Source organism: Hippocampus comes, unplaced genomic scaffold, assembly GCF_001891065.2.
Source record: "Hippocampus comes isolate QL1 unplaced genomic scaffold, H_comes_QL1_v1.1 scaffold176, whole genome shotgun sequence".
NCBI classification, from domain to species: Eukaryota; Metazoa; Chordata; class Actinopteri; order Syngnathiformes; family Syngnathidae; genus Hippocampus; species Hippocampus comes.
The window spans coordinates 1,014,443-1,035,675 of record NW_017805826.1 but is presented as its reverse complement, the minus strand read 5'-3'; the positions used below and the strand labels follow the sequence as shown (position 1 = coordinate 1,035,675).

General features: G+C 41.5%; 1 protein-coding gene across 1 annotated transcript in view; it reads right to left on the bottom strand.

The window, feature by feature from the left end:
- Positions 1 to 511: 511 nt before the first annotated feature.
- The window catches only part of ltk (leukocyte receptor tyrosine kinase), a 53,361-nt gene continuing 32,639 nt past the window's right edge, over positions 512 to 21,233 (bottom strand). Inside the window, exons 15-29 of the mRNA XM_019887288.1 lie at positions 20,637 to 20,793; positions 17,413 to 17,598; positions 17,122 to 17,220; positions 15,413 to 15,574; positions 15,171 to 15,281; positions 12,777 to 12,963; positions 11,603 to 11,693; positions 11,341 to 11,405; positions 7,737 to 7,866; positions 7,568 to 7,665; positions 6,881 to 6,973; positions 4,976 to 5,077; positions 2,841 to 2,975; positions 2,661 to 2,751; positions 512 to 1,522 (exon numbers count right to left, since the gene is read on the bottom strand). Coding sequence (XP_019742847.1) covers positions 521 to 1,522; positions 2,661 to 2,751; positions 2,841 to 2,975; positions 4,976 to 5,077; positions 6,881 to 6,973; positions 7,568 to 7,665; positions 7,737 to 7,866; positions 11,341 to 11,405; positions 11,603 to 11,693; positions 12,777 to 12,963; positions 15,171 to 15,281; positions 15,413 to 15,574; positions 17,122 to 17,220; positions 17,413 to 17,598; positions 20,637 to 20,793 — 2,709 coding nt within the window. The 3' untranslated portion in view covers positions 512 to 520. The remainder of the gene's footprint in view (positions 1,523 to 2,660; positions 2,752 to 2,840; positions 2,976 to 4,975; positions 5,078 to 6,880; positions 6,974 to 7,567; positions 7,666 to 7,736; positions 7,867 to 11,340; positions 11,406 to 11,602; positions 11,694 to 12,776; positions 12,964 to 15,170; positions 15,282 to 15,412; positions 15,575 to 17,121; positions 17,221 to 17,412; positions 17,599 to 20,636; positions 20,794 to 21,233) is intronic.

The following is a 21,233-nucleotide window of genomic DNA, read 5'->3' as shown; positions in this document are numbered from 1 at the left end:
TCATTTTGCCTGACCCTGTATATTACATCCATCCATCCACAAATCCGCTTATCCTCACAAGTTTTTATATGAACTGCACAATGCATCCATTCATCCATTTTGTATTCCACTTGTACTGTTCATGGATGCACCTCAGAACAGTGAAGCAGATGTGTTAACCACTAGCGTACTTGTCATGGATGCATTTTTTTGTCTTCAATTTAGTGTGACCCTTTGAGACTGACATCTGAGAATTGAAATGGCCGCTGATAGGGAAAAAGGTTGTTGACCCCTTTGACCAAAGCAAAAACAGCAAACAAAAAATGTGAGTTTTCTTGAATCAGTCTGAATTATTTAGAGCAAATAACGGAGGATAGGTCCTCGCTTCAAGAAAAATCTATGAACAGGCAAATATAGTAAGTGTTGGTTCACTGTAAACAGCATATACAAGTAACATTTTCACATTATTAAAAACAAAACGTTTTGTAAGGAGTTATCATGGTCTCATTTTGTTTCTAAAGAAAACCTGCTATGTTGACTCTCAGATTGGTGTGACGCTCAGATCCTCAGACAGAGAGAAGCCGGAGTCTCGGTCTCGTGAGGGCTTCTCAGCTTTGGTGTGTCTCTTCACGTCCTCGTGCCCGTAGCTGGCGTGGCGCTTGAGCAGCAGCTTGGGCATGAAGAAAGAGGAAGTGGACGAGGAGGAGGACGTGTAGAGGCCCAGAGTTAGCCCCAGGCCCAGCCCAGAGGACATGCTGGGGGCAGAGTTGGTGTTTTTGAGAGATTCTGGAGCTTTGGTCTGGACCACCAAGGGCATGCTCTCTGCTTCATAGCTTTGCTCGTCGTAGGCATAATTGACGTTTCCGCAGGGGAAACTCTGCAGCTTGGCTAGGTCAATGCCCCCCTTAGCGGGGGTGCTGCTGCTTTGGCTCTTATTGTGGGGCACGCTAAGCACGGTTTGAGGCTGGCAAGAAGGGGACGCAGAAATACAGAGAGCGGCAGGTTTAATGTGGGAGCAATTGGAGTAGCCTGCTCGGTTGAACTCTGAGGAGGACTGAGCGGCTGCGTTGCAGGAAGGAGGACTTGAGATGGGCACAGACTGAGTGTGAGCCAAGGTCTTCTTGCCCTTGAAGCTTTCCAAGACCCAAGAGCCATACGTTGGGTTCCACAAATTCTTGGTTTTGTTTTTCAGCCGTTGGCTCCCCGAACGAGACTTGTTTGTGGAGCAAGGTTGGCGCAAGGGAGGCTCGGGGTGCAGCACAAGGACACCCGTGCACGCGTTGGCCGCCGGGGCCGCCTCAGCCCAGGAGGGATCCGGGAGCACCTCGCGGCATGGCATCGTCTCGTTTTGGAGAAAGCGAGGTTTGGCGGGCTGAGGGAACAGAGGCGAGGGCGCCAGGCTCAAGGAGGAGGAGGAGGTCAAGGAGAGGAGAGGAGCGAAGCTGGTGGGTGTGCGGTCGGAGGGCCGAATCACTGCGGCGCTGTCATCGTCGGTGGTGGGCCGATATTCCACTGGCAGAGGTGTGTTGATCACCTCCGGATCCTGATGTGACAAGTGAGATCAAACGAGAAAGATGAAAGGACCGTTTTTCATTAGGTACATCCCATAGAAATGCTCCATACCAACTGGCCACAACATACTGACCGCTTAAACCATCAAACTCCATCTGGTCCGCCACATCATTTTCTGTGGCCCACAAAAGCAAATAAAGTGCATCTACTTGATGTTTCTTGCAAAAAAACAAATCCTACTTCATCATAAAGTGGATGATAGTTCGTGAACTTTTTAAAATCAAATCATTGTTAACAATTTGTAATCATAACCAAATGCAGTTGCAAAAGCCCTCTGAGGGGAAGCCATGACTACGATGTGGCCCGTGACGCAAATGACACTCCTGGTTTACACAGTCTAATAGGAGCTTTATTGTCCCCTACGGAAATGTTTCAGATAAGCCCAAAAAACAAGACTATCTACTGGAACCAGAATCCCAGGAAATTTTAACATTAGTAAAAGTGGAGCACTTTATTGTGTGAATATCATAAAAATATATATTTCAGTTGGTATATTGAAAAGGTGAAACCCATACTGTTATACACAGAAACATTTGCTCTCAGATCGCCAACTCCTACCTATATAAAAAAATGTGTTATGTAAAATGTAATATTCACCATTTGAAGTAATGAAAGAGTATTATGTGCAAATTATTGAATTAGTACATAAATGAAACTCAAGAAAATTCCAATATGAAACACAGCTATTGACAACCAAACTGAAAACAAAGAGAAGCCCTGAGGGTGGTGAAAATATTAAAAGAACCAATTACACTATCAAATTCAGTCTAAGAGATTAATCAAACACTCTTTCTTTGTAAAAATAATCATGCACACATTTGTTTGACACAGTCAGGGAAATATTAATTTAATGTGACAGTTTGCTTATTATTGTAATTTGCACTGGTGTACAACTGCACTGAACCACACAGACTGTTGCCTAATATTTCAACTCACATGTAATCTAATACCGAAATATTAAACACAGCCTTCAGTAGCATACAGTTCTTCTCCACCACCACAATGCCAATAAATTGTACAATGGGCATTAATAGAATGCTTCACACAACTCTTGAATTGGATCTGATCAGCATGGGCAGGTGTACCGAATGAAGTGATATAAAGTGTACCTGAGTGCAGTAGTTGATTCTCTCAAGTATCGTGGAGAAGTTCGGCCGATGTTCAGGACAATGCTGCCAGCACTGGGTCATGATCCGATAACTAAACACATACACGACTATGAATTGTTTGGCTTGATTGGGATTTAAAAGTTCTCTACTTAGCCAATTTGCTGTGTTGTGAGCACTCACACAGGGCCCGGGCAACCCTCTGGGGGGTCCATCCGACCTCCACTGGTGACAAATTCCAGCACCTCCTGGTTTGTTTTACATGGGTATGGCATGTAGCCTAGAGAGAGGATCTCCCACAGCAGTACTCCAAACGACCTGTGGGAGGAGACACAAATCTATGATTGAGCATGCATACAACGTGCTGTACATGAACAGAACCATCTGACAATTAAAATAATAAATTAATTAATTACAGTAAACACACACAAAAAAAACCCGAAACAAGGCCGAGTCTCATGCCGAGTTCACAAATATAAGAATCTTTCTTGATGATGCTTTCTTCAGGTGGAAGCCAGGGGCAGCAATTAATGAAAATAGCAGGGGCCCAAAATTGAACCCTGTGGAACACCATACGACCTTCCCTAAGTCAGTTGGGATAGGCTCCATCACGCCACGCGACCTTTGTGAGGATAAGCGGGTCAGAAAATGGATGGATGGATATATGTTTTGGAAAATTTGCTTTTTAATTGTTTGTTTATATATAGTTGGGTCTCTGGAGTGCCCGGTCACTCATCAAGTGTGAAATGAAACAACCAAGTAAGTCTTTTGTTATCTGACGACAGTATTTCTGTTACTGTGAGCAAGCTCTTCTGCACTCTACCTGATAATAACCACCCCAAACTGAGTTTCTCCTCCTGCGACAGGGTCAACTAAGCAGGGTGAAGACGTAGAGACACTTTGAAGCAGTGGTTCAACAATACAATGTCAAACACCTCAGCAATCATTTCAAAGTCAAAAGTAAGCAGAAAGTGCCTCCTCCATGAGTAATAATGCTTTGATTGTCTTTAGTTATTCCAGACCACAGGTGTAAAACTCATTTTGTGTTAAGTGTACTATAATCCATAAGACTTGGAATATATTGACCAAAGCTTGTGGCATAATTTTCATAAACTCCATGAAGACCTGGAAAAAAAGGCAACCGATTTTCTGTAAGGTTTCCCTTCAATGAAATGACTTGCAAAATAAAAGTCTATGTCGCTGATGGCTATTCAAGCTCAACATGGAGTGAATGTTGAATAATAGCGTCATACTGCGCTCATTTATTGTGACAATCATGTGAGGGCTGAGTCACATAGCAAAAAAATAAATAAAAATACCCCGAGCAGCTCTGCATTTGTTGCTTTGTTCATTCACGCATGAGTATTGATGCCATGAACAATCCGCAATTTATAAAAGCAGTCGAATGAGATCCAAAACAAGAGTAGTTTTACATTTATTTGTTGCCCCTATCCAAAATGTTTTAGATGTCTCCCTCCTCCAACACACCCGATTCAAATGATCAAAATTGTTATCATGCCTCTGCAGAGTTGATGGTTTGAATCAGGTGTGCTGGAGAGAGCAGATATCTAAAAGATGCTGGACAGGAGCCTTCGAGGACCAGAGTTGGATACCCCTGATTTAGCCCCTGCTTTATGTCTGGCTTGTTCAATTGCATTCACACCCTGACAGTTATGTCCATGTGGTTGCTGTTCTTCATCGTGTCCCCCCCCTCTCCAGCAACACTTGCCCCGTTCCTCAAGAGGCTTTGGTCATTATGATGTCATTTACTGGAAGATGTCAGACATTTGATTTCACGATGAGGAGGATTTTACTTTATGAAGCAACATCTGGTTTATGTTCATTACTATGTTTTCCCATAGGAATTCACCCTTTTTTCTTTTTATTTGTGGGTGTGTAAAATGAGTTTATTGGATGTTTTTGATTGAACGCCAAACCTCAAAGTTGACGTTAAAGTGAACATACGGCATTCATGAATATGACACCTGCCTCAGAGGGACGCATTGACAAATGGCGATGGCTGAACATTAATGAGGTCTAAAGCAAGGACATTGTAATAAATTCTCTGACTCAGGCTTTTCAAACATTGGTGAGAAAGCGAAACTCCAACCACCATATTAAAAGCACCTCTCATTGTGATGGAGAGCACTTCTATACCAATGCAAATCTTTCAAAAGTAAAAATATTGTCTTTGTTAAATCCAACTACAATGTAGTCCACCATTTTTCCTTTATATAGTCTCACATGTTTGTGCTTGGGTACCTAATGTTGTGTCCAGTGAGTGTATAATACAGTATATTATGAGGGTGGGTTTTCACCATGTATCAGTCTTGCAGGTGAAGATTCCCTCCATGAAAGCCTCAGGGGGCATCCACTTGACCGGGAGCATGGCACGACCACCTTTCCTGTAGTAGCTGGCTCTAAACACCAAAAATAAGAAATCATGAATGGCAAGTCAATAGAAATTAATTAAAAAGGACCGAGAAAAAAAAAACAAAGTCAACCGGCTTTGCTTTATTTATTTATTATGATTCTAATCCCTCAGGGGAAATTGACAAGAGAAGGAGGGAAAGTTGAAATCGTATGAGTGACTTTTGTATTTCATTACAAATCTAGAAGCCCGGTAGATTTACCATGTGACATGATAATTTTCCATGTTTCATGACTTTTAGCCTGCTATGTTTACAAAACTTAGTGTGAATTTGGTGTGTTTCCACAGGTGGCAAATCAAAGGACATTTCCTCTCATGTGGTTTCAATTCACTCAAGTTGAGGGGGAAAATGCAAAAAAAGAAGTCCGTAACCACACATGTATTGGCGTGAATATCAATTTCCTCACACAACCAACTCAACACTCTGAGATGAGCGCACTTTCTTTCAAGGCCTACTATACATAGTCATGGAAAAAATGTTGAGACCAAGTTTGTTTCTTCATTTTTTTTGTTCATTTTCAATTGTTCATTGTCTGGTACAACTAAAGGTACAATACATTTGTTCTGACAAATAGAATCACAACAAAAATAGCTCATAAGAGTTAAATGTAAGTGCTGTAGTGACCAAAATCACTCACATTTTTACATGAGGGGTCACCGATGTACTGCCTCCAAGGATCATATGAGTAGCTCTAAAAATAGCTCACCAGTGAAGTGATCATTTGACAATGTTAATTTTTGCAGACGTTTGCAGAAACAAAGTCTTGCATATTGTTCTTTACCAGGTCTCCACCATGTTAAATGTGATAATTATCATGACCAGTATCTTCACAAAGATAAAATATTCTGAAGTAGCTCTCACTTTCAAAAACGTTGGTGACCCCTTTCATACATCAATATCTATGGCACTGTATTGGCAAAAACAGTGATTTGTAGCAGTATTTGTGCCAGTTAGTTACATAGTACACTTTTACTCGTACTAGGCATTAAAGTAACCAAAAAATAACATTAAAAAACAAGGTGGTCTAATAATTTTATCAATTTTCCCCAAATTATCACACGTCTGTTTAAATGATTAGTTTTTTTCTTGTAAGATTACAACGTTTTTGACAGTGAGGTGGGATATTGCATTAGCACATTAGCGTACAAACCTGTAAATGTCCCTGGCCATGCCAAATACAACTAAAGGTACAATACATTTGTTCTGACAAATAGAATCACAACAAAAATAGCTCATAAGAGTTAAATGTAAGTGCTGTAGTGACCAAAATCACTCACATTTTTACATGAGGGGTCACCGATGTACTGCCTCCAAGGATCATATGAGTAGCTCTAAAAATAGCTCACCAGTGAAGTGATCATTTGACAATGTTAATTTTTGCAGACGTTTGCAGAAACAAAGTCTTGCATATTGTTCTTTACCAGGTCTCCACCATGTTAAATGTGATAATTATCATGACCAGTATCTTCACAAAGATAAAATATTCTGAAGTAGCTCTCACTTTCAAAAACGTTGGTGACCCCTTTCATACATCAATATCTATGGCACTGTATTGGCAAAAACAGTGATTTGTAGCAGTATTTGTGCCAGTTAGTCACATAGTACACTTTTACTCGTACTAGGCATTAAAGTAACCAAAAAATAACATTAAAAAAACAAGGTGGTCTAATAATTTTATCAATTTTCCCCAAATTATCACACGTCTGTTTAAATGATTAGTTTTTTTCTTGTAAGATTACAACGTTTTTGACAGTGAGGTGGGATATTGCATTAGCACATTAGCGTACAAACCTGTAAATGTCCCTGGCCATGCCAAAGTCTCCGATCTTGGCCACCCTTTCCGGTCCAGGGCACGTAAGAAGGCAATTTCTAGCTGCAATATCTCTATATGAACATATTAATGAAAACACACTCAGTAAGTTGTCCTAGAATATTGCAAACAACTTTCAGTGCAAGTCTGGCTGCAATATCTCTATATGAACATTTTAATGAAAACACACTCAGTAAGTTGTCATAGAATATTGCAAACAACTTTCAGTGCAAGTCTGGCATGAGGCATGGAACAAATCTGTACGGGGGCGGCCCAGACTAAGCTTTGGTATTTTCGCAGATCAACTCAAGCTGATGCAGCAGTGCGGCCTTCCACCCGCATTGAACGTGTCTGTGTGTATTTCTGCCTGACTATGTGCATGCCTCTCCGGTGCTGAATTTCAAGGGAACGAGTGCAGCTGCTGTCATTGGCCAGGAAGTAAGTCGGCTGTGTTCACTCCCACAACAGCGCTTCGCCACTTTCTTATCTGTGCCTGTCTATGGAAACACCACCCATACGGACAGTTAGACTGTACTTGAAATAGGCCGTTAGGGTGATGTTGTTGCTGTCAAATTTCCAAACGGGTCAAACTTGACCTGAACAGCATGCAAATGTAAATAATTGTTGTGTGGCTTCGAGGTGGTTGTGTACTTTGTCAGTACCGGTACCTGTGTATGAAGTGATTCTCTTCCAAGTAGCGGCAACCACATGCAATGTCCCTGGCCATCTGCAGCAGCTCGTGCATGCTGAGAGAAGGAGTTTGGCCCTGAAAGCCAAAAGGCTCTCGTCAAAAATTGTGCACTGCATCTAAAATGAGGCGTGGGTGAGGTGACATACGTGTTGAGGCCTGTTCTGCCTCAGGAAGCTCTTCATGTCTCCTCCGGTCATGAGTTCCAGCAGAATGAAACGTGGCAAGATGTTGAGACTGACACCGATGCAGTGTACAATATTCTTGTGGTTGAACTTGCTGCGGGCAAACAGTGTCACACAGATTCATTATTTCTTCAAACAGTGGCTGAAGGCAGAAGTAGTGCTTCAGAGGTTTGAATCTCTGCTAAGTCCGTCCGATGTGGAGTTTATCTACTGCTGCAATGAAGACGGTAATCTGTCCATAACTGTGAATATGACCATCCAAGATGATCTGCTTCAAGAAGTTAACCCAAGGTGAAAGGCAAAGATATAAATGACATAAGATCCAGTATATCCTCCTTATGCCAAGGCGGCGTTTCACCACAACAATTTTGAAACCGTTCTTTTAAAAATCCATTTTTAGATAATGTTGCTTTCAAACCCAGTCTGAGAAAAGCTGCTCAATTCAGAAAAGGAAAACACCGTCTTTCTTCCATGTCTCGCATCTCAGGAAAAAAAAAAACCTAATGAATAAAACAAGACAAAAGTTCATGGCCATTTTGAGAATAACCACAAAAGCTGCAACCAGATGAAAGAAGAATAAGAAACAAAACAGAACCAAGTTGAATCATTTATAGGCTAGTCAGGTTTTCCGTTGGATCTCTGTGATCCGCAGAGCGGATGATTTCAGCGCTTCGAGACAAGAAGCAGCAACTTTCGACCGATTGAGAGGTGAGAGGAAGGCTTCTCTCACAAGGGATCATTTTGACACTCACACGATGTTTTGGAGGCATTCACATGTCTGTCCACTTTTCCCACTGCACTGTGTGCTAAAACGTTCATTCACACAAAGCCACAATATCTGTCTGTCTGTCTAGTGAAAATGTCCACTATTTCTTTTCGGTGTATATCTGCTTTAGATTGAGGTTTCATGCCTCCAGAGGCACCACATTTACTCTGTCACATTTACGAAAGCAAATTTGGGGATAAATTGTACTTGTCAGAGTAATTTTGATGCAATATACTGTATTTTTTTTACATTTACGTGAATATATATTAAAAAAAAAAAAAAAATCCTCGTCTCACCCCCCTCGGGTGGTGTCCATCCCTCATTCAGCTCGGGTCCTCTACCAGAGGCCAGGAAGCTTGAGGGTTCTGCGCAGTATCCTTGCTGTTCCCAGCACTGCACATTTCTGTATGTGTGTGTGTGTGTGTGTGTGTGTGTGTGTGTGTGAGAGTGTAGAAGAAATGGTACTTTTATTCCATTACATTGACATATGATTCATTCTCTACTTTTACTTTTAGCTATTAATGTATTTATTACTTGTGCGAAAGATTTGCGGTGAGTAATTCTAGGTAAGTAGTAGTGTTTCTAATTTTTTACACCAGTATCTGCATTTTTACTTCAGTTCAGAGTGGGAGCACATTTGCCAACTGTGCTGACAGCAATGACGTCCTGACTGTTAAATATTTCATATTCAACCTGTCAGCCTTTCTGTGTAGCGTTGTGTACTTTCCCCTCAGACACAAACGCATGCACTTTCACTCACAACAGCATTCACATGCACTGCCCCTCCACCTCACGTTGATGAAAAATACTGCCGCTGAAACATTTTTCAGACATACTGCACATTCATAAATTGAATCACATACTTTATATCACAGAGGGATTTCAAAAAAATGATTCCAAAAATGCGAAACAGAATTGCCCGATGAAGGAAAATGAGCTCTGTCTGCCAAAAAGTCTTTGAGAATAGACTGCGTGACTACCTGGAGTGAATGTACAACATGTGCATGTATATTATCAAAGCTCCCACGAGGCAGCTGGAGCACTGACAGGAGGAGTATTAAGACCCAATCTTTATGTCGTTTGGTAGATGGCAGCAAAGCTGAGCGCAGCAGCGGACGAGGAAGTCATTATCCAGAAGACGTCGCGCAGAAGATAATAAGTCACGCTCACATTAGCAAAGCTCCCACTATGCACAGAAATACGATTAAGGGCGAGCGCCTGCGAACATGAAATAGCCCTAGAGGGAGTTCATGTTGACGTTGGACTATAGCCGGAATGATGGACGTGTATGAAGAATAAAAACACGACGTGTAGCTGTAAAATAAATGATGAGGCCAAATAAGGACAAATGCTGTGATGTAAAGCAGAAGCATGTGCTTAGAAATGTGTGACAGAAGCTTGGAGAGGGGACAAATTGCTTGATCTGGAGAGAGAAAAATAGCTGGATCCCTCTTAGATGTTTTCGTGATACAGTGAACACGCACATATTCAATTTGGAGTCGGAATGTGTCGTAAACTAGTGCAGCCGTAAAGTCATAATACGGTAAATATCTGGAAGAAAAACACTTGCAGGTCATAGATATAAAAGAGGTAAGTAGGGCAATAACTGGGCTTGACTTCTTGTGCCACATATTCCAGCGCGGCTTCGTGAACTGGTTCGAGCAGCGTATGTCACCACTGTCGTAAAATAAGGATCCCTGGACATGATTTATGAATCTCAGTCATCAGTCCACAGCGGCGATCGCATAACAGGACAGTGTACCATCAGATGGTACGGTTATTTTTTAATAAGTTTGATATTTAATAGAGCAGTAGTATTCATTTTTGGAGATATCTAAAACCAATGCATTTCAAAGCGACATTTTATTACTTTTGGCTTACACTATTTTATTGCAGCAAAAATTTGTCATGCAAAACGTCAGGATTGCCTTGGTATACTTAAAGACAGAACTCTTTCCATATGTCAATAGTTGCTAATGGATCCCTCACAATTTACATATGAAAGGTTAATGATCAGAGGAGTCATTAAAGTAAACAGCAAAAATCTGTGTGTCACAAAATTATGCACATGAAATACTTAAAACACACACAACTATTATTACACAACAAGCTGCTAGAAGACTATCGCTGTGTACTAATTCACAGGGTGGTAGGGCCCACACAAAAGATGCATTTTCGACCGGATGACATCACTTCCGGCGCGACTCGACCGCACGTGGTGTCCAAATTCTTGTTAAGCCTTTGCAGGCGTGGAAGGAACCAGCGTGTGAATTGTGTTCCTCGAATTTGGAAAACACGTGCGGTCGAGTTGTGCCGAAAGTCATGTCATGCGGCCGAAAAAATGAAGCCGAAAATGTGGCCTTGGGAGGATACAGCCTGTGAATTTGGACACAGCCTGTATCCATGTACAAATGCTGCTAGGCATGCTGGGAATGTCTTCTTGTCAATTGTAAATGTTATTGACACACAGGTTGCATTACTGCTATCTACTGGAAATATGGAGTGTAGACACACTGAAATATTTATGTAAACCTAATGGAAAGTAATTTCATAAATTTTAACTAAATGAATCTTGGTTAATCCACAGCCTTCCATATTTATACTCTCTTCATACGTTTTAATTGATTCACCTTCGTTAGTATTGAAATGTGCTGATTTATGTTGATTTGAAGAAATCTAAATAAATACATCTGAAAAAAATTTAATATTAAAATGAAATTAAATTGATGAAAATACTTAACAATGCCATGATTCATTTTTCAGAGTGCACTTTGTATGATTATGCTGACGCAGGATGTGTACCTCATAATCAGTGCCTCCATAAGGAAATCCATTTCATCCTGTTCTGAGCAGATTTCTGGAAGAGTCTGCAGAGGAGGAAAAAAAAAACATCTACAGGTGAGTTTCATGAAATGAAATGCATCACTTCAATGTGTCTCCTCCGCACGTGTGACCTTTGCATGAGCAGGAACACCCTTGCAGAGTGGATTATGTGTAATGAATATCACTCCCGCTGATGAGCTGTCATCTAGTGTTTAGGTGCACATTGTGAATGGTCGCTGACCTTTATGGCCACCTGCATGGGGCCATTATCTGCATTCATTCCGAGGACCTGACCCTCATACACCTCACCGAAGGCGCCGTGGCCAAGAGCTCTGCAAGCACAAAGCACAAAAAATAAGCACAAAGTGGACATTCAGAGATGGTAGGAGGGATTGTAAAATGTGGTATTTACCGTATTTTCGGCACGATAAGTCACACCTAAAAGCATTTCATTTTCTCAAAAGCCGACAGTGCACCTTATAATCCGATGCGCCTTATATATGGATTAATATTCGGATTTCTTGGATGAAGTATTTTAGATGTTCTGTAAAGCGCTTTTTTTCAGCTGCAGCGGTTGTGAAAGCTCCATCGAAATAAAGCTGTATTGTATTGTTTTCCCTTTAGCATAGCTCCATCTAGTGGATGCATAACGCAACCGCAGCCACTGTTGTAGCTTCTATTCTATGCGCCTTACAATGCGGTGTGCCCTATATTTGAAAACAGTTTTAAAATAGGCCATTCATTGAAGGAGTGCCTTCCACTCCAAAGCGCTTTATCGTGAGGAAAATACAGTTCTCACTTTTGGTGCCGATCTACATAAAAGTGCGGGCAGAGTAATTGGAATGACAGATATCGTAAATTGCCATATACTCAATATCCATCCATCCATTATCTGATCCACTTATCCTCACAAGGGTCATGTGGTGTGCTGGAACCTATCCCAGCTGTCTTCGGGCTGGAGACGGGGGGACACCCTGAACTGGTTGCCAGCCAATCATATACTCAATACTGCGAGCCAACTAAACATGCATAATAGGTGAATTGAACACTCAAGAGAGAGAGACAGAGAGAGAGAGAGAGAGAGAGAGAGAGAGAGAGAGAGAGAGAGAGAGAGAGAGAGAGAGAGAGAAATACTGTACATTCAACTCCTAAGTGCCTGTCCAAAATTAAAATGTTGCTACCAGTCCATCTATAAGGCCTTCCACAAACCAGAAAGTAGCCTGCTTACTAAAACTAATGGACACACACACACAGAAAAAAAAAAAAAGCTCTCCACAGTTTCTTTTTCACTGATGTACCTTGATGAGCCATCCTTTCTACAATTTTTGTTTTCGTGATTAAAATAAGGGTGCCGAAGTCTCACTAAAAGTCTTAAAACACCTGTGTTTGGTGGAACGTTTGCAGCGGAGTTATACCTGAGCAGCGTGATGTTTTTGCGCGGTACTTCCTTCAGCTCACTGAGCGCCGAGGCCTTCCCGGCAAAGCAGTAGTTGGGGTTGTAGTCCGTCATGATGGTGGAGGTGCGGATCTTACTCAATTTGTACTCGGGGCTCTGCAGGTGGCCCCTCACTGCTTGCAGATCGTTTTTCCAGCGATGCCACACTTGGGGACAATTACAGAGAAGAAGAACGATACTTAAAATGTGTTTATAGTCGAGAAAAGTATCAGTTCCCTTGCATGGATAAGGAAGCGGTAACACAAGCAACCCTTGAAAACATTCCAATGCAAATACAGTGAACACATGCTTTTTGCGTTCCAGACCCACCGCCTCAGGGACCTCTTTTCTTAATGACCTTTTACACCTTACGCTGGCTTGAAACACATTTAAACGTATTCAAACACATTTCTTACACACATTAATAGCGAATACAGCTGGGGGAACACTGTATTGCCGCGTTCCACATTATATGTAAGGGGCGCATATACGGGTGCTCCTCCATATCTACAAATCCTCGACTATACCAGTGAGCTGAGACTCACCCGCCGCGGCCCCGATGCAGGTTGGTAGTCTGCCAGGGAGGGGGGGCGTTGCGTGCAGGTAAGAGGTGCCGTCGAGCCAGCGCCCGGTGCAGATGCGAGGGTCTCGAGGGAGGGGGATGAGGAAGGGATGGTAGAGATGGAGGTAGGAGAGGGGTGGAGGAGGAGGAGGATTGTGAGGAGGAGGTTGGGGTTGAAGTGGAGGACATTGGGGTGGGGGGAGCGGGGCGGGTCAGGGAACAGACTACCTCCCTGCATGGGTGAAAGCTCAGGTGAAGAGACACCATTAACCTGTGGAGCTTTGCTTTCCTTTCACTTCTTCATTGAAAACAAAATTCTATTTGATTACACAAGCAGACAATAAATGTTGTCTTTCTTTGTGTACGTGTATTCAATGTCACACGATTACACAGTATGCTGTGAGCAGAGGGGAAAGCTACCATTGTATGTAGGATGTGTTTGGGAACATTTCCTCTCGCGTTAATAAAGGTTTTATGATGTTGACGGTTTGCACGAGTAACAGATTGCAATGATTCAGCGTGCTTCGGCATCTGTCGACGTCATCAAGATGGGATCAGCAGTGCTACGCAAATGTATGGAGCAAGGTCAGTGCTGTCTCATCTGTAGGGTATTAATTGCCCACTCTTTCATGCCTCTTTTTTTTTTTTCAGGTGGGGGCGGGGCTGGGATGGAAGCACTTTAAAAGGAAGAGAACGGACGCGGTCAGAGGAAGATTATTATATGAATAAGGATGGAGACGATGACGAAAGGGTACTAAGGTCGCGGACGGAGGACGGACCGGCAAAACAGGATAAAGTGTCCATCTCTGGTCATCTCTAATATACAGCATCTTGGCCCCCGAAATTATGTTGAAGGTGAGGGGATACATCACTTTCCAGACACTCTTCAAACAAAGAAAATCTCATTTATTCTTCCCAGCTGTATTTCAAACAAAGAGTGGAATCCACTCACTGTCTTACGCAGCTTCATACATCTATGTACACCTACACTGTTCATCGAGGTTGGTGCTGGATATGAACTACAAAAGTGGTAAATATGATCTCGCGGCGAACATATAAATTAACAGCATGGCAGCGTAGTACAGTAATAATCCTAATAATAATAATAATAATGCCTCATTAGATGTATTAGCAGTGTTATATATTGATTCTGACATCTCACTCCTGACAAAAGAATTTAACAGGACAGACATGATGTTAATTCCGTACACAGTATATTCCTATTTTAGGAATTTTAATGATAGCAAGAATAATAAGTAAAATATCTTAGAGCATGTGGGACTCTAGTTAGTTACAAGTGGCTTTTTGCAAATGGTTCTGATCTACACATGTAACAAAACATCAATGCCCATGGGTGCATAAAATCCAGAAACTGTCACTTTGTGCATTGTAACGAAGACAATAGAAAATGTTTTTCCCTCCTCTTCTGTGAACCACGATCAGCGGCACATCCCAAGCTTGGAAACTCTCAATCCAAATGCCAAACCTTTGTTGTCGGTTTTAGAACACACATGCCATTTACCGCTGCTCTGTGTGTGTTTGCTTTCAAAACGGAATGAACAAGTGGCCGTCACCTAAATGGAGTCAGGTCTCGCTGTATCAGTCCATGAATCAAGAGCATTTGTATTTCCACATGGTAACGCAATGCCCTCTTTCTAATGCCACCTTTTCCTCTCATGACTTGCGGAGGAGATCACCATGAACAACAATTAGCTCAAGAGTGGGTTTGCTCCCATGGATGTGCGCAGACGCCTCACAGACGATGAAAGGTGGCGGGCATCACGCCAGCGCAAAACTGCCCGAGTCTCTTACTGAGGATGACGCCGAGGCAGATCAACGCCACGCCGCTGACGACGGTGGAGGTGACCACAGCCAGGATCAGTGCGGCCGACATCTGGCCCGGAGGAGGCGGGACTGGAGGAGCTTCAAGATGAAAAAGGCAGGGTGACTTGTGTGTTTAGTGGACGGAAATAATAAGGAGGTAGCTCAACTGCGTGGGGAGTAGAGCCAGCGATGTTGGACACGGTCACCAACACTTGAAGGTATTTCCTCACCTGCTGTATCAACGCAGGTGACATTATCACTGGCCAAAACCTCGTCGCCGTGGCACAGGCAGAGGAGGAGGTGTGTGTCTTTATCCCGCTTGCAGCTCTGCGACTGACAGTGGCTGCAGTTCAGTTGCACTTTGATTTCACACTCGCCGTGACTCTCCATGGCTTGGGGGAAATGCACAAAACAAAAATCTTCACTCGGTAATACGTTTGATGTAGATGACATTGACATCACTGAGGGTTGTTTTATGGTTTTGTTTTCCCTTAAATCATACTCCTAATGACTTTCATGTCATGTGGACTGTAATTTGAAGTCCTGAAGGAAGGGCAACTAGCTGCATGAGGTTGTGAATTAGTGTGCCACCCACGACATAATCAGAGTCAGATGGCAAGTTGTCTCAAGGAGACAAAAACAAGGCTTGGGTCCACAAGCTAAAACAAATTGACCAAACATGAGGGTGTTGCATATTTGAACACAAACAGATGACAGAATGCATCAATTATGTGGAATGCTCAAACAGAGATCAGGATTTACCGTATTTTCCACCATATAAGGCGCACCTAAAAGCATTCAATTTTCTCAAAAGCCCGATGTGCATTTTATAATCTGATGTGCCTTATATATGGATGAATATTCTGATTTCTTGGACAGAGTATTTTAAATGTTCTGTAACGTGCTTTTTTACAGCTGCAGCGGATGTGAAGACTCTATATAAATAAAGCTGTTTATTATTGTATTCCTTTAGTCTAGCTCTATCTAGTGGACGCATATTGCAACTGCAGACAGTATTGTAGCTTCTATTTTGTGCATCTTATAAGGCGGTGCACCCTATATATTAAAAACAGTTTTAAAATAAGCCATTCATTGAAGGTGCGCCTTATACTCTGAAGCGCCTTATAGTGCGGAAAATACGGTAATAGTTTTGTATTTAAAGCCAGTATAGATGTACATGTTCAATCATACAGGTCAAGGTCATCTGCAAAAGAGTGATCGAGCCAACTGGAGTATTTTGTTTCCTAAGGACTTCTTTAGATCTCAACTTTAGGTGCGGAATCTCCCTGTTTAAGACTACTGTGCATGTCAAACAATTAATCGGTTTCAAAACGACATCAAAAGTAGTAGAATCCAATTTTGAAATTGCAGCAACTGCAGTTTGGAAAAAAAAAAAAACAACAAAACTCGATCAGTCGGTAGGCTTCATTTTCTTTTACATATATGTATATTGTATGTGTGATCGTCTTGATTAATTTATTTATATAGTGCCTAAATAAATTCAGTGCTTCCAGAAGTGCCGTCTACGGATTTACATATCACCGTTTCGTGAAACAGCGAGAAAGCCGCCACTTTGTTTGCATAATTCTTGTGATCTGATTTATGACAGATTGACTCATTTTTCCGCCACACTTGTTTGGTAGAATTTTGCGAAGTCGTCAGAGTGAACGCTGAAAAGACGGCAAGTATTTAGTAAGTTCACTACCAGTACTTTAATTGAAGGAGATAAATCAACTGGCTTTCATATTACTTCATGGTTCATTTGTCTTTATTGTTCATTTGTCCTTATTATATCGCGTAAACCTACGGAAAAAGATAGAAACAAACTTTTTTTTTCAGTTTAAAGAGGAGCGTCTCATCTTTCTTTTGGTAGGGCTGCGTGTTTATAAATTGCAATTGAACAGGTGAAAATGGGTGGGATGGAATGAGTTGAGCTCACCTGCTAGAGGCTGCAGGTAAATCTCCCCAATTGGATTAATGAAGGAGATCCCATCACGGCCATCTGCTTTGATGTCATCCTTCAGAGCAGCGTCGCCGCCTATCACAGAATTGATGTACAAGGGTGGTTCAAAACCTGCTCTATTTGGACAAATGTATGGAGACATACAATGTCATTATACAACATCAACAATGCATTCAACTTCATTCACGGCCATCTGTGATCAACACATGACTACGTAGATATGAAATGAAACGTTATCGCTAAGTCATCGTGATTCAATATTTTCACCTCTGTAGCCACCTCCCCCTCCTCCGGCCGTGCAGGCGCCACCTCCCCCTCCGAATCCCCCGTAGGTGGACCAATCCAGTTTGGACTGGGACAAAAGGCACGCTGCACCCCCGCCAGCACCCTCTGAGAGCGACCTGCCGGCTACGGGGTGAGCAGTGGGGGAGTCTTTCCAGCCTCCACCACCACCTGGGAAGACACCGAGATCACCCATGCATAGTATTACTTCATAGTTATGTTAGTTTTGTTTGTTTGTTTGTTTGTTTGTTTAGTGAACATATATAAAACATACAATAACATGACAAAATGCAAACAAAAATTATGAAAGGAAAATAAAAGTAAAAGTAAGTAATACAAACATCATCACAGTTATATGTTCAAAGGAGTAGGAAGAAGTATACCACTTATCTAGTCCTACCCCTTTTTGAGCAATAATGTATATTGATCATTTCCAATACCAAAGAAAAAGAAGAAATCTAAATTTCATCAAATACTTTTACCCTTTTGTGTACTATGCTTATCTATTGATACACCTTTCGGTTTGTATATATGTATCATTATTCTTTCTACTTTTTTTATCAAATGACTCATATTCATTATATATACCACATTTCTTGAATACATTCAATAAGTTGTTCAAAATCCAGAACAAGTAGTTTTGAAGAGCTGGCGACCAACATGAGAACTGGGAGAGTTGTGTGTTTTGTTTTGTTTTTTTGTAATTGTTACTGTGTTTTATCATTTCTGTATAGTCTATATGAATAGCACTTTGTTCAACTATGGTTGCATTTTTGAAGTGCTTTTTGAATAAAGTTAATGGAGTTGAAGAGTGACAAAAAACAAGGAACACATTTCCTGTCTCAGCCAGAGGTAGAGGATCAAACACCCGCTTCTCAGAGTCTCCAGGAGTCTCCAATAGCACCACTTAATCAGTTGCTCATTGCTTTTTTATTTATTTTAAACAGAACTCATCAAAGTCACTCAGTTAGCAACTCCTCATAGCCGCTCGCTTGGACGCAATTGGCATTTGCAGAAGAAACACACCCTCAAAAGCCGAGTGATTTCTAGTGGACGTCTCTTCAGGGTTCTGTTAAAGATAATGTGCATCAAGCACACGGAACATCAACGAGCTGAGGCAAAAGATCCACAATGCCTTTGCAGCCAGTGATGAGGCTATGCGACAGCAAACATGCCAATCAAATCAAGTCCCGAACGGTGCCCATTTAGAGGCACGATCAACTTCTCTGGGCTTGGTCACTATCCCTCACAAATGGCCAACTCACTGAAGCTGTTTAAACTCACAGCACCAAGTTCCAACAAATGGTGTCAAAGCAATACCGACTGGTATTAGAGAATAGGATCCAAAACAAATGGCAAATTTGGATGTTGAATAGCAGGGGAAAAACCTTTAACATACGATTCTCAATTTGAAATAATTTCCACTGATTTATTCATTCATTTGCTTTTTTTGAATTGTAAAGAAATTGAGTCACCCTATATTTGAGGGGAAAATGTCAGACCTGGAAACTGTTTCAATTTATGGAAAAATGACTATGTTACCGGAGAGCGCTTTTTTTCTGAGTATTTGGCAGCAGTAGTGCTGGTCAGCCCTTATTGGCGTTCCATTTATTGGATTTAACAAGTGGAGCCCGAGGCGTTCATTTAGACAGAGCACACCGACTCCAGCAAACTGAGCGCTGTGTGTGGGAAAATTTATATTTCCTGCTACTCCGCAGAAAAGACCGAGAAACATTCTCATTCAATTAAGAGATTCACATGGCCTCATAGCGGATAACGGGATGGTCAACATAGGGTACATAGATTCAAATGGAACGTATGTAGTCATGTGTGCACTATGCAATCCTCAACAATATGCAAGCCATACACACAAAGTTGTTGTTCTTTGCCAGAACTTGCTTGCTGTGAGAAAACAGGACTGACCATTGCAAAACCAGGTCTACATATGTTCAATCTTTATCAGAAGCAAGAGCAACTGATCCAAAAAAAAAAAAAGAAAAAAGAAAGGGCAAACTGACAGACACTGACTGAATGACTGTGTGCAAATTGTTCTGTATCATATGATCATTTAAGTAAGGTATGTGTTGTGAGAATTCAATGTTTATGGTTATTACTGAGACCAGTTGAGATTTTTGTTGATGATGATGTTTTGCAGTAGGTTGAAGTGAAAATTTTATGAAATTCCTTCTGTAGTGCGTACGATCTCGACATGCTTATTTTCCGTTACGACCCATGAAGTTTACGCTAGGTGTCTAAAATGAGACTGGGTTTGCTCCAGGTGCCTTTAAAAGTTTTGAGGACACTATAAGAGATGTATTCATTCAGCCACAAGTTTATTATTGCAGCTAATTCTGCTACACGGGATGACTTTTTACCTGTACACTATATTTCCCTCTCTCCTTTCACAAGCATTGTACAGATTCTTGGCAGACCTCTGCACGACTGAGTGCCATTCTTATTGCATTTGTCACCCACTTAACATGTGGCGGAATGCATGAGAAAATCGAGAAGGTGTGCGATGGAATACATTGGGGTTGTCTAAACATTTAGGTTCCTGGCCTTGCTTTTTGACACGATCAGCAGCATTGCATTGTGTGTTACATGTTCCTGTGTGCCTGTTTTTGATTTTTGGCAGAAAAAATTAGGCAAAACGCAATACCTTGTGAGCATGAGGGCAAAATATTATAAACATCTCCATATGATCGGAGCAACTGTACGCCACTACAAACACAATAATAAACAAATGGTTAAATAATACCTCTCTCACAGTGCCAAAAAATGATTATTTTATTTGCAAAGGGAGCATTTTTACCCTTAACACACCATTCAAGTCCACTTTGACCCGTTCTGACATTTAATTAGCAGAGGAAATTGTTGACCCTGAAACTTCCCTGAAAGCCACCCAAAATAGACAAAATTGAAATCATTGAAAAAGTAGTACAAGTAATTTACACTGAACGGTGTGTTAATGTTTACTATCCTTATTATGGGAAACGTCAATAAAACCACAAACTTGGAGCTAACTGTGCATAAAAAGCAGCCGAAGTGAAAACCTGATTTGATTTCCATTGATTCTACAAATAAGAAGGAAGGAAAACATGACAGTTGGAGTAATTCAAGCTGACATTTCAGAACCCAGTTAGAATGGATGCAGATGCTAAATGAGAAGATATGTATGGATGGTTTTTCTATCGCAGCCATCACCTTACCTGCAGCGCCACTTTGGCCATTGGTGCTGGGCGTTGTGGTGCTGTTCTCAAACTGCTCGAGTGGTTTCTGATCCAGACTGGACTCTGGGTCTTCCATGTAGGCATTCCCTCCTGCGCCGGCCGCAATCAGCAGAGGAACCATCTCATCGCCCTCCATCTGTTAAAACAGCATCACCTAAATCATTTGGCATTTTCATCTCCTCATGTGATATCCTGCTGCACCCACAACTTTAGAGAACCTGAAAATCATCCAATTCAGATTTTACAAAGATACTTATGCTCAGTTTTGATTGACACTGTCAATGAGGTATTCATTTAACAACATGTCCAATTTTCTTGTACCGGTATAGAACTATGCTCTGTCTGACACACACACCTGTGAGCCTAATGAGGATGAGCAGATTAGAAAATGGAGGGACGGATGGTATAGAACTACCGGTAATCTGCTTCATCCTGAAATGGGGTTCTACTAATAATTGACCTATTCTATGGTTATGTATCATGATGTAATGAACAATTTTTGATACCTCTTCCTGGGTGACACCCCAACAAAGTACAATATATTGTTAAATTAAGATTGTATCAAATGCCATAAGA